Below are 13641 nucleotides of genomic sequence, written 5' to 3'. Positions count from 1 at the left end.
AACCAACCAACCAACCAACCAACCAACCAACTATCCAACCAACCAACCAACCAACCATCCATCCATCCATCCATCCATCCATCCATCCATCCATCCATCCATCCATCCATCCATCCATCCATCCATCCATCCATCCATCCATCCATCCATCCATCCATCCATCCATCCATCCATCCAACCAACCAACCAACCAACCAACCAACCAACCAACCAACCAACCAACCAACCAACCAACCAACCAACCAACCAACCAACCAACCAACCAACCAACCAACCAACCAACCAACCAACCAACCAACCAACCAACCAACCAACCAACCAACCAACCAACCAACCAACCAACCAACCAACCAACCATCCATCCATCCATCCATCCATCCATCCATCCATCCATCCATCCATCCATCCATCCATCCATCCATCCATCCATCCATCCATCCATCCATCCATCCATCAATCAATCCATCCATCCATCCATCCATTTTCTTCCACTTTTTTCGTTGACGGGTCGTGGCTCCTCCTGCAAGTGGTGGGTCCACAGAACGCAGGGAATAAGAAATCCATTGATGGAATAACCTGGATGGTCAGGTTGTCAGCTGATCTCATTCTTTGGCCTCATAGTGTTGCTGAATCTAGATCTGACCCACTGCAGCAACCCCAGAACAAAACAGGGCAGTGGAACAACTTCGCGATCAGCCATATATTGTTCAGAATGTAGTCATCGAAAAGGCTTTCTCATTTCCGAACGAATCTGAACAATCCCGAGGGAAGGAGCTGGACAAGCAATCAGCGCCGGTTGTTTACAATAAAGACTTTCTTTCTATGTCGTTGATGGCAGACTCTTCATTGCTGGGGTGAACTGAACGAATGGCTGCTGCAGAATCGATCAAGCCTCCAACAAAGAAAAAAGTCCCCGTCTCGATGACTAAACAAGGGTAAAATGAGGCAGGGCTCGTTATATTTCAAGGACGAACTGAGAGGGTGATTTTCAAATAGCTACAAGGAGAGACGCTTATCAAGAAAAGTAAGCGTTTTCAACACCTGAACTATATTATTTGGTGCATGTGTAAATATCCCCTCCCTTGTGCAGGTTTGTTTAAGGTAGAGAGATGAGGGCGTGACCTACTGCCCTGACTCTGAAACCCCTGGGGCTAAAGCTGTCATCACCGAAAAACTGTATGTCCATTGGAAAAGCGCAAGTTCAATCACCGCTCACCCAAAACCACTGGCCGCACGGTTACAGTCACATACCGAATTGCAGACTGCATCTCCACAGCATTATGAATGTGGTTGTCTTCATGGAGGTAGCCGTACTTTTCCAGAAAAACCTGCAACATTGAACACATACAGTACGTCAACATTCATTAAAGTGCGATTTCACGGTTGGCAGTGCTTTCCCAAGATCGATTACCTGTTAAAAGCTTTTATGAGATGAGCCCACCAAAGGTTTATAGAACGTACGTTAAAGAAAAGACCACCAGAAAGCCACCCTCCCATTGCAAAGATGTAATTTTCTATTTGTAGCATATTGTCAATTTGTTGCATCTGTGCGAGACCACCCATGATCGCACACTCGGGGAATCCCTACAATCTACAGGTATTATTTAGCAAGACTTTTATTGGAACCTGTAAGGAAGCTATAGCACTGTGATGCAGGGAAATGTACATTATGTTTATGAGCAATAATGATGTATAGCATGATAAATAAAAACTGTTATTACATAGAGCTTTTCTACCTGCTTTAGGTACTCAAAGCACTTTACATCAAGGAAGGCAAGGCAACTTTATTCATACTGCGCACTATTCACGCTCTCATTCACACACCAGTGTACACAGACACTCGAAGCAAGGTGGGTGAAGTGTCTTGCCCAAGGACACATCGACAGTGTGCAAACTGTGGGATATATGTATCATTTATTTGAGCTGAAACAACCAAGTCACTTCCTTTAATTCTGTCCCTGGACCAGCATCGAAACTTGGATTAAAAAATACAAGATTTTGTTCGGGACCTGCTTTTGATATATATTTTTTTCGATACCATTAGTAAATAAACATTTTTTTCCTATACCATACTGGCAGTGGTGAACAGTAACAAATTATAGGTACTTTAACTTTACTTCAGTAAATTTTATGATGAACACTTTTTACTTTTACTTCACTACACTTTAGAGCCTGTATCTGTACTTTCTACTCCACTATATCTTTAAATTGGGTTAAAAAGTATCTTATTTTCAAAGTGTCCTCTATACGATTAAATACTTTTTACTTATAAAGTACATTTTACAAATATTTGATCAGATACTTTAACTTTTTATTGAAGTGCATTTTTGGTCCTGTATCTGCAGTTTTACTTAACTCAGAATATTGAGTAGCCTACTTCCTCCACCACTGCATACTGGTATTGTTTAATGGTGCCCAGCCATAGTCATGAGATTCAGAATCTAATTTTCCGGTGAGTCCACAAATGGGAACCTATTGTGTTTTTAGTGATAGGTTGTCTGGAGGACAACTAAACAAGATCCCACAAAGTCCAATATCAAATCCTGAACCATACATGTTGATGTGGTGATTTGCGTTCATATTTTGGTCTTTCCAGGGCACCAAGGCTCCTTCCACAGTGTCAGGAAATGGTTGTGAATATTAATAAACGCACAGAATTAGGTTCTATTTCTGTTTTTTTTTTAAATAATCCACATAAAACGAATCTAAAATGTCCTGCAGGTGGTCAGTGTGCACCGACTGGGCTGGCTCAACATTGCATAATGAACTGAATGGGCATCATTAGGGCACAGCAGAAGTTGATTATTAGTGAGGTCGGTGGGCGCCAAGCCATATTGCCATCAGCATTTGGTCCTGTGGAAATGCCATCTCCTTGAGCTGAATGTAACGTATTGAGCTTTGAACTTGTCATTAACCTGTGAGTTCCTTTGTCTATAATAACCCCGCTACATTAAGGCTAAGCTGCTGCTGGTTTTATTCGTTCATTATGTTTTTTTTTTTTTTTTTTTAAAAAGCAACAACAAACACTCAACTATCGTTTCCAAAAATGAAAATGGTTCACCTCAGGGTCCAGCGGAGCCACAGCGGCCCCGGCGGTCAGCAGCGCGGCCAGGACCCAGAGCGCCCCCCCAGCGCGCGCACACCGGCCCGGAGCTCCACGTCCCATCTCGTGACAGCCTCAAACGCGTTCGCACTCCGCTCCCAGTGCAGGGCATTTCTCATCGTCTGCTGCTAGTTTTCCATAGTTTGCCTTAGCCGCTGTCAGAGGAGCATGCTGCTGCTCGCCTGACAGCTCCATCCCATCCACAGAGGGGCTCATCCAGAGGAGTTTATGGGAGGACGGCTCGGCCCGCCCCCCTCAGGGCACCCGCGTCAACATTTCCACACACACATTAAAAATTTAGATCCTTAACACTTTTATACTTGTTCTGATATGAGGCAAATAAAAAACAGGCGGCAGACGCTCTTGACACTTTGAGCGACAACAAACAAAACAAAATAACCGGGATGTTTTGCGGGTCAGGTCTGTTCTTCATGTCAAGCATCTTATCGCCACATTGGCCAAACACACACAACTCTCAAGAGAAAAAGGAGCCTCTGATTTAGTGTGAAAAGGGCGGACAGGCTGCCGTGGTGGAGGGACATCGCACAGGTGGGAACAGGCTGACCACAAACCTATTTCCAGAGGGAGCTTTGTCTCCATCTGCCGGTCACATCTGGTACTGCTGTCATAAAAAAGGTTGTCCATCCTAGTTTAAGGTTTCTGTACACTGTAGCTGAAGTAGGTTGTTTCGCCTCTCATGCAAAAGGCTTCGTCAGCAACACTGGCGTTTCTAGTTTACTGGCGGACAAGAGTATCCAAGCCAACCCGTCCCAAGGGCAGGCAAGTTTGCTAAAGCACCACTTCTACAAAGACCCTATTGCTTGTTCTGTGAGGAAAGTTGAACAGAATTGACATTTTCCACATGTTTAAAGTCATTCAAAAGGTGTATATAATATAAATATACATTTCTTAAAAGCATCCAGAGAGATTCTATGCTGGCGGGACAGATTTGGCCCTGACATTGCCTATCCAAGCCATAGCGTCACTGACAAAGCCTCTTGGATGAGCCCAAACGTCCTACACTTCACCTAAATAGTACAGACGATGACCCAAAAACCACAGGATGTCATGAAAAAGGTAACTGTAGATATGCAGAACCAAACGAGTTTCAATTGACGCTACCTGTAAGTCTGTGGTGGAAAGTAACAAAGTAAAAAGAACAAATTATAGGTACTTTTACTTTAGTACATTTGATAAATACAGTGTACTTTCACATTTTAGAGCCTTTATAGGTATATTCTACTCCACTACATTTTTAAACTGGGGTAAAAGTATTTTTATTTTCACGGTGACCTCTCAACGATGAACTGGTTCAGCCCTAGTCTCGACTTGGTTTAGTGGTTTACACCTTCAGACCTGGTTTAGTTCCCGTTTTTGACCCAAGTTAGTGGTTTACTCGTTTAGACCTGGTTTATTTAAATGATTAAACAAAAATCCTGCACAAAAAACATTTTTGGTCCTGTATCTGTACTTTTACTTGAGAGAGAATGAGTTCTTCCACCACTGCTGAAAGTATATCAAAGCATCCTATTCAATGATGACCTGATAATTACTTTGCATTTCGATTAAGACGAACAGAATTATTCCGATTCTAAATACATTGGGGAGTTTCCTGAACCACCACTGAGGTATGACTCAAGCTGTATAGAGTTTGTGAATTCATCTCACAGCACAAGGTTACACACAAACCATTAACAGTAACAGACAATGAGAAAAGGTCACAGTTTTTAATATCATTTTGGAAAAGGACGACGTAAAACAATCTTTCATACAAAAACAATGCAACAAGCCTATTACACAAACGGCACCTAGAATCTGCGAAATTAAAAAGATGTACAAAGAAAAAAAACAAAAAAACAAAACAAAAAACGTTATTGTCTAGGGACCCCCTCACAGCAGTTCATCACAAAACATGAGATGGACTGACTGTGACAAAGGGACACAAGTCAGTAAGCGATGTTGCGTCTTCAGCTGACTCAAAAATAAAGAGCTAAAATGGCGTCAATTCAATTCGAGTCGTTCAGTATGGCCGATCTCGTCTGTCGTCTCTGCGGTCACCCCTGGAAGAAAGAAAATGCCGTTAATCAGCCGCTTGAGGGCACCTTTGTCGTTAAACGGAGCGACAAGGACATAAGCTATACAACGATCGCGAAGTCACGTCCTGGAGGCTGGGGTTGGAAAATTGCTTTACAGAAATAACAGTTCACCAAAACACGGAAGTAAAAAACAACTGATTGCTCATATAGTGGTAGATTGTTATTTTTCGTATCAGGACCTCAGACTCTTGGTTGTCATAGTCTAGTGTTCACATGAAGAAATAATCAGAGTGGGAGCTGAAGCAAAAGGACAAAATGACTTACTTGTGGAAAGGACAATTAATACATGCTGATTTTGATGAGCTTTCATCAGCTAAAAGGTCTATGGAGCGGCCAAAACATTTACAAAAGACTCAAGAACAATTCTTTTCCCCAACGTCAAGTTTTGAGTTTGTTAAAGCAGAACTAAGTAACTCGTGCCCCGAGAGGCCATAAGCGCCACTGCAGGTGTCGTAGCATGTTACGGTTTTTTTTACTCATTATTTGTCCGTGAGAGTAAATACTACACTGACAGAAAAGACAAAGGGAGAGAGGGATATTGTTCATCCAATAACACAATTGAGATCATTGTTTTTCACTCAATCTTGGCTGTAAATACTGTTTAAGTGGCGCTAGCTTTGTCCGTTAGCCTGCTAGCTTCTTCTGTGTGATTCCATTAGTGTGTATTGGGGACTCGGGGTTGAAGCAGGGAAAGTTGCAATTGTGGTTTTCTGGCCAGAGACACCAGGGGGAGATGAAATGCTAATGAATTTCATCATCCCATTAAAACCTGTATTACCCCCAGAGGGACTACGGACAGGATATATTGGAGGTAAACAAGTTACTCGGTACTGCTTTAAAAAGGAAAAGTCTTCTTTAAACTGGATGAACTTCTGTATTTGGGATGTGATATGTATGGGGAATTAACATAAAAACATGTTCATTTTAAAACACTAGCAACTAGGACAACAGACTAGTCGACTACTGCGGCTCTAATCAATCTAATTTTAGACAAGTTAATCTCTTGCTGCCTAGTTTTAGCATGTCAAGGCGGAACCCCTTTTCCGTGTTTCCGTGGGACAATAAACAGTGTTACACCGGGAACTCGCTGCTAGTTGTTTTTTGACAGTTAGCGTTCACTTTCAGTGCTCCACCAAGTTTTGCGCGTGTCTCTTCTGGACATCCCCCGTCGTTTAACTTTTCCTTCGCGCCAACACATTCACATTAAAATCACCTACGATCCAACTCTGGGATCAAGAACTTGTTTTCTTCAGAACCTGGATTTAAGGTGATCTTAATAGTACAGAGGAGGCCAAGAGAAGAGTGGAGTTACGAGACAAACAAAGGAGAGGACGCAGACCTTGGTTTCTGGAGACGCAAGGTAAACACTGAACATTCCCTAGAAATTAAGTTAAAACCTCAGAAATGGAAATAAGCCACTATACTGCATGTTAACTTAGAAAATAAGCTGTAAAACTTGCTTACATTATAACGGATGTGGACGTGAACTCAATGTACTTGATGTAAATGAGGCTCCACTACATGACCCATCGACTTCAACAATACGTCGTCACATCCGTTGGCCGTGGTAGGCATTTTACATTTTCATATTTGATAAACATTTTATTAAAATCCTATAATCAGCAAAAACAATGTCCATAAACAGTGCATTGCTTCTCTTGCGCTGTAACAGATCTATCATTTTATAAAACCGAGTTAGAGGCCTGTATGCATCAGCTGTTGCCTACCATTCACCAAAACATCCAGCAAAAATTGCGGAAGTAAACAATAACAGCGATCGCTCGTATTGAATAAGTCTACCTTTAAAAATTTGTCGTCATTAATGCCGTAATAGCAACAACATCTACAAAAGTAGTATTTGCAGAAGCGCCATCATTTTAGACAACTATGAGCTTTTAACCCCCAATAGTTTTTCCATCACTGTCCTCTGATACGAACCTTCCTCCCATCTTGTAACCGCCTCCTCCGTATCCTCCGCCGCCTCCTCTTTCGTAGCCTCCGCGGTCGCCACGGAAACCTCCACCACGACCCCTGAATCCGCCGCCTCTGTCTCCGAAGCCTCCCCGGCCTACGAAGCACCAACACCACAGTGAATATCTCTGCCAGGTTTTAACAATAGAAGTTAACGAGAAGGTTTGAACTCACCACCGCCGCCGCCGCCGCTGCCGTCGTCAGGTTTGGGCGCGCCGCACTTGTTGCACTCCTGGCGTCGAGCGAAATTCATGTTGCCACAAGAACTGAAAGAAAAAGGTATGTTTGAGCACAGAGGAGGCGGGTCCACTATTTGGCAACGATGGCTGAACTGAGCACATTTACTCCACCCAAATCTAAAAGCTTTGTGAAAAATAAAGTGTAACAATAGCCACAATAGTAAGATGAAAACAAAGATGAATATGCAAGAGAAGAGCGACAAAAAATTATAATAATAATAATAATGGCCATAAGAGTGACAGCAAAGTGACAAAAATGCAACAATAAAAGTGACACAAGAGATGAAGGTGAACACAACAAAAAGACAAAAAAAAGTGACCAAAAAACCCAACCAAAAAAGCAACGAAAAAATGTCTGCAACAACGTGAAGAACATGTGAGGTGAGTTTTGTAGGTCTTAGCTTTCAAACGAGGTGCTACACTGGCCTATGGGCTGTACGTTTTTACCGGAGAAAATGTCCTTGGTGGCGATTAAGAGGTTAGAGAGGAAACCCCAACAAACACTAACTTTTTGGTTTATACCATTTTGGCTAAACCTTGAATGAATTAAGATGTGTTGGAAAAGCGGGCAGTATTTCCCAACCAGGGGTACGGGGGCCCCTGGGGGTACTTGGAACTTTCACCTGGGGAGGAAACTGATCATTTTGATAGGAAAGGCTTTACTTTGCAGAAAAATGTGTAGTTTAGGGAGAATTTATTTTGAACGCACCATTGTCATTTTACTTACAAAAGGTGCTTTAAAAGGGGCTAGATGCAAGTGTATACTCACTACTGCCACCTCAGGTCATACATGTAACTGCACCTTCTATATTAAGCTCGTGCATGACGGCACACTGGACCCAAAGTGACAACTTTTTGAGTGACAGTGCAGGATTTTAGAGGCAGTTGTGGTGAATATGTCTGGGCTCATTCTACACATTAGGACATTGTTGGAACATGTAGGGGGAGGAAAATACATATTTTATACATTTTTAAACTCTGTATAGTCCCTTTAAAGTGATTGCTTTCTAAATAAACTACGACACCCTTGAGGTTCGGAGGCACATGGCCTACCACCGAAAGGTCCAAGGTCCATAAGGCAAAAAGTCTTAGAGTGAATTAGCATGATCATGAAGGCGACGATACCTGTTGGGGCAGGGCCAGTCGCCTCCTTTAATATCAAAGTTAGGTCCACCTCCACGGCCTCGGAAACCTGACGATATTACATTTCACTATTAGCGTTTAGCACGTTACTTTCATCAGACTTTGATCAGTAAGTTTGTTCACCTCCGCGTCCACCTCTGCCGCCGCCGCCGCCACCACCACCTCCGCCTCCTCCTCCTCCACGCTGGGTGAACTCCGCTCTCCGGGTGGCAAAAGACACCTTCAGTTGGTTGCCGTTGAATTCTTTCCCTGGGACATAATATAAACACACACATTTTGTAAACTGTGCTTGAGAAGTGAAGATCCCTGGGTAATTTTGCATTTAACAGTCTTACCGTCAAACCAGTCGATCGCAGCTTTGGCAGAGGGAGGGTCATCAAACGATACGGTCGCTTCTCCCTTTGGACGACCGGTCACTTTATCGTTGTAGATGTTGATCATGGGAAGTCCAGTTTTTTTGTTCAACTGAAACATTCGTAGGACTTGATTAAAATCACAGCCACTTGGATTCAGTAAAATGTATTGCTTTTTTATGCCAGTTTGAATCCCATATACACTACATTTTTAAGAGGCTGTGCAAATTTCCTTTATGAGATTTGCAAAAAAAACAGAATTGGGAAAAAAAATGTACACTCAAGAGCAAAAAAATAATAATTTATCACATAACTGACTTTTGTTAAAGCATTTCCTCTGTGTAAGCACTTCTTGTGAGTTGGGATTTCCAAAGTAACCACAGAAAGTAAAATGGGAACATAAAAGCTTGCGAAAAAGCTCAAGGACATATGTCCACAATTTTTAGATTTTTGACAAACTTATCCCCAGATTACTGATATTAGACATTATGGCATTACTTTTAATGTTTTTGGCTCAAGTCATAACTAAATCAATGCTTTTTCTTGTCCTGTGGAAACCATGTGGATTGTGCATGGCTGTGTCCAGCAGCATTTTTAGAGGAGAAACGGACACCAACAGCTCTCAAACCAGAGCTGGGTCAAAAAAGTCACTAGTCTGATGAAAGACTAAGGAAACCTCACTGCTGCCGTGAGAGCATTAAGAATTGGTGAGCAGAATGTAGTCCAGGAGCTGTGTCCAGGAACATACCTTGATGACTCCAATTTGTTTGAAGAAGTCAGCGACTTCCTGAACCGTTGCGTCCTCTCCCAGTCCTTGCACAAAGATTGTGTTGTTGTCAGAGTTATCCTGTTCGCCAGCTGTGAAAACAAACCGTATTAGACCCATGTAAATAATGACTGCAGTGTGAGAATACAATAAAGAAGAAATGTTACCTGGTTCATCCCTGGAGCCGTAGTCTCGAGATCCTGTGTGGACAAATGAGAGAGGGGAGAACATTTAGGCAGCCGCCCATTTTCATTTTTATTGTAATTTTTATACAAAACAAATTAACAATCCCTACTAATACATAACTGTACCAAACTAAAATGTCAGGGCTTTCTGAGGAGTGTTTCAGACCAATGCAACACATACCAACAGCATTTACCAAATGACTTTTCCTTTTTTTGTTTAGTTACCAGAGCTTTTACCAGAAGCTCAACCACCAAAAGGTTTCCGACATTAGATTTTTACCGTCCTGGAACACCTTTGATCTTTACCTTTTACCATTTACCTTTTTACCTTCATGCAACAATACCATTATTTGGTGCCTCAGTTCATTTTGATTCCTTTTCAGTTTAACTGCTGTGTCCTGCTATGATCAATTTATGGAGTCCCCTGGGATGTGGATGCAAAATGGTGATTGTTTTTTTTTCTTCATAAACCTGCTACCTTCTATCTGAATTCTTGACTCCCCCACCGACAGTTTTGATGCTCGTCACTTACCACCGAAATTTTTGTAGCCACCACGGTCACCACCTCTGCAGAGGAAAAATTGGAGATATTTGATGGCTTTTCCTTTGTCCCAACTGAGAGCACATAGCTCCCCTACATCCCCACCAGTATGCACTCCTGCCAGTGTGCAACTATAGTGGAAATGTCTCGAGGAATTCATTAGTCTTTGACAATACAGAACAATGTACAACCAGGTAGTCTGAAAACTCAGGCAGACAATCAAATGCCAGTGGGTTACCATTTACAGATACCAAATCATGTTTTGCGTCCAAATTACAAACCAACTGCTAGTAAACCAGACAAATCTTTTTATAAAATTAGATGCCAATTTGTAATGGGTGCAGTTTTCCACTGAGAGCGTTTGAGATCCTTTAACTCGACTTCAAGTTAAAGTTCAATCACTCTGAATACCTGTAGTGTAGAACGTACATCTATGTAACACACATCACACATGTTCAACGTGATCCTTTTGGATTCTATCGCACATTGTGTAAATAAACGTCCTTGCGCTCAAGTGGGCAATGTTTGAGGAACGACCTTACACATTACAAAAAAGCTGGGAGCATTCATCTGGTGTGGCTAACAAACAAGTGAACACTATGTCTATGTTCAGAAGAAAAGAAAGATGACTTTACTAAAAGCATGTCATTGCACATGCATTATTTAGTTCTCAAACAAAACTAATTGTATATGCAAAAGTACCAGTGATTACACACAAACTTATAAACAGCATGGACAGGTTCAACTACTTGACCAAAAGCAGGTCTGATTTCTGTAGATGCTGTGATATAAAAGTAATGAAAAAAATGAAAACTTTTTGAATTCTGATCAACTTTGCAGAGAAGTTTTACTGTGAGCTTGTAAATCTTGATTAGACGATGCAGGCAAATATTCTAAGAGATGGTGTGTTGAACAGGTTTGATTTTGGAAATAAATCAGAATACCTTCGGGGCAGTGGCACTCTGCGACTTACCCCATACCAGGAGGTCCTCCTCTTCCACCGCGATCATATCCGCCACGGTCATAGCCACCGCCGCGGTCATATCCCCCACTGCGATCATAGCCACCGCCGCGGTCATAACCGCCACGACCTCTGCCTCTGAACCCGCCTCCTTCTGATCGGTCACCATACCTTCCACCTTGGCCACCACTTTCCCCTACAAATAGGAGTATATACAATTAAATCATTGTAACATAAATTCAATAGATACAGACAGCAAGGGGTCCTACAATGGGGCGTGGCCTAGCCGAGGGGGAAGAAACTTCTCTTGAGAATCACATTTTTTCACTCTTTTAGCCCTTTTCTGGCAGACTATAAACATATAGTCAATTTTAAGTGTTTAAAATTGTATCGTAATGGTTTGGTTTCCCCCTCTGGCATATAAGGGTATTTGCAAAAATGCTGTCTGTATCTATACTGCACTTAAACTATTCCTACCGTCATTCCATCTCCCGTAGCTACCTCCGCTGCTGCTTCCTCCACCTGCTCCTTGTCCCTGGCCTCCATAGCCCCCACTGCTGCCACTGCTCGGCGGTGCATAAGAGTCTGCCCCTTGACTCTGACCACCATAGGAGCCTTGCTGACCATAGGATGCAGAGGGCTGTTGGCCATAGGACCCAGATGCTGGTTGGCCATAAGATGCTTGTTGTCCATATGACCCTGCCGTTTGTTGGCCATAGGAAGAGGATTTGTCTCCATACCTGGGTGGACAAATAGGACAAATTAGTATCTCTGACGGCAGGTTTTTACACCAATTGTGTAAACAAAAAAAAGGTGTCAGAACAATTTATTTGTTCTGACACTTTTTTTTAGTTTACACGCATAATATTGCTAAAATAAATATTCTTACGCAGAGGAGTCCTGCCCATATCCCTCATAGGACTGTGGTTGGGCATAGCTGCTCACATTAGACTGGCCATAATTATCTGAAACCGAAAGAAAATGGTCAAAATCTAATCATGGGTTATTTGTGACATCATTTCCTTTGACATACCTTGAGTGGCTGCTTGCTGCCCATAGCCGCTATATGCCTGTCCTCCATAGGAGCCAGTGCCAGTGCCGGTGCCGGTGCCAGTGCCGTTTCCTTGTCCATATGCCTAAAAGGTTGACATATTAGATCTGCAAATTGCTTGGCAGCCGTTCATACTCACAACTGAAGTCTTACCTGGCCTGCAGGCTGTCCACTATAAGATCCATAGCTATGGGGACAAGTTTGTTTTGAGTGATCAGATTTCTTATAACTACACAATCAATTCCCTGAATTCAGATTTCTTACCTTGGTTGACTAGCTGGCTGGCCATAACCCGAATCTAGAAATAATCAAATATTTTATTAGTAAAATCTACGTTTAAGATGCGCAATAAGCTCAGCATGGGCAGTTCCGTGGAAACACACTTGTGGCCACGCCAACCCACTGAAAATGGCGCTGAATTTTTATTCTGCAGACATTATACACTGGAATAGAAATCTCTGCACCAGTTTACATTTATAAAGACAGCAACACAATTTTACAACAAAGCATGGTTCACGAGACTGATCCACAAAATGGTAGGTTGACAAAACAAGTCTTTGCGCCATTGTAAAGTAGCATCGGCGTAAACAAAGGCCGCCCCCACCAACAAGCGCTGCGCAGGAGACGTTTTCCAAGTTATTGAGTAAACAAAGCGAGGTTAATGCTGCTTTCGTACATAAATGTACTAGTAACACATAAAATAATATGAATTTAGGCTGATTTATTAAACATAAGACTTGAAGTATAACAAACATCAGCGCTACATTTGCCCCATTCATCCGCCCGGCCTCGAGGTTAGCTGTGACTTTAGCTAAAATGCTAGTGACCTAGATTGAAACGCAAAACAAAACACAATCTCGTTAAGTTAGCAGGCAGACTTACCGGTGGACATTTTGGCTGTGGTTTAATTCTTTAAAAAGCAACTGATTCAGCTTTCTCTGATTAGTTGATTAAAAACCCGAAAACACAAGTTGCAGCCCCACAAAGCCAGGCCGCGTCCGCACGAGCACTGCTGAGGAACCGCACTTCCGGATCTTCTTCTTCTTCGTCGTCTATTATACACAAACCCACACCATGGCTCACACGGCAGCGCCACCTACGGACACGGAAATTAACTCCACATTTTAAGCAAGTTGGATAAACTGTTTTTGTGTGTTATTCGGTTTTTCTAGTTTGTAATGACGATGATCACCTTGTAAAGTAGTATAAGTGGAATAGGCCATGTGATTTAA

General features: G+C 42.3%; 2 protein-coding genes across 6 annotated transcripts in view; both read right to left on the bottom strand.

Moving 5' to 3' along the window:
* mmp28 (matrix metallopeptidase 28) overlaps positions 1–3342 on the bottom strand; it is a 28930-nt gene extending 25588 nt beyond the window's left edge. Inside the window, exons 1-2 of the mRNA XM_079574470.1 lie at positions 3062–3342; positions 1252–1328 (exon numbers count right to left, since the gene is read on the bottom strand). Coding sequence (XP_079430596.1) covers positions 1252–1328; positions 3062–3166 — 182 coding nt within the window. The 5' untranslated portion in view covers positions 3167–3342. The remainder of the gene's footprint in view (positions 1–1251; positions 1329–3061) is intronic.
* A 1473-nt stretch (positions 3343–4815) lies between these two features.
* On the bottom strand, positions 4816–13438 carry taf15 (TAF15 RNA polymerase II, TATA box binding protein (TBP)-associated factor). Of its 5 annotated transcripts, XM_079574484.1 has the most exons (16): positions 13292–13438; positions 12674–12707; positions 12563–12596; positions 12392–12494; positions 12248–12323; positions 11836–12098; positions 11371–11554; positions 10389–10423; positions 9839–9871; positions 9654–9763; positions 8888–9017; positions 8676–8801; positions 8535–8601; positions 7345–7436; positions 7138–7258; positions 4816–5163 (listed from the first exon to the last, which is right to left on the bottom strand). In XM_079574484.1, the coding sequence occupies exons 1-16, from the start codon at positions 13299–13301 to the stop codon at positions 5124–5126; spliced, it is 1458 nt and encodes a 485-aa protein (XP_079430610.1). In that variant the 5' UTR covers positions 13302–13438; the 3' UTR covers positions 4816–5123. The 5 variants fall into 5 exon arrangements, with proteins under 5 accessions (XP_079430610.1, XP_079430608.1, XP_079430609.1 ...); XM_079574482.1 differs by having other exon boundaries at positions 9654–9871; XM_079574483.1 differs by having other exon boundaries at positions 9654–9871; positions 11860–12098.
* Positions 13439–13641: the final 203 nt, after the last annotated feature.

The sequence above is a fragment of the Gobius niger genome, assembly GCF_951799975.1.
Source record: "Gobius niger genome assembly, chromosome: 1".
Taxonomy (NCBI): Eukaryota; Metazoa; Chordata; class Actinopteri; order Gobiiformes; family Gobiidae; genus Gobius; species Gobius niger.
The sequence above is the reverse complement of the archived record's forward strand: the minus strand, read 5'-3'. Positions and strand labels throughout refer to the sequence as shown.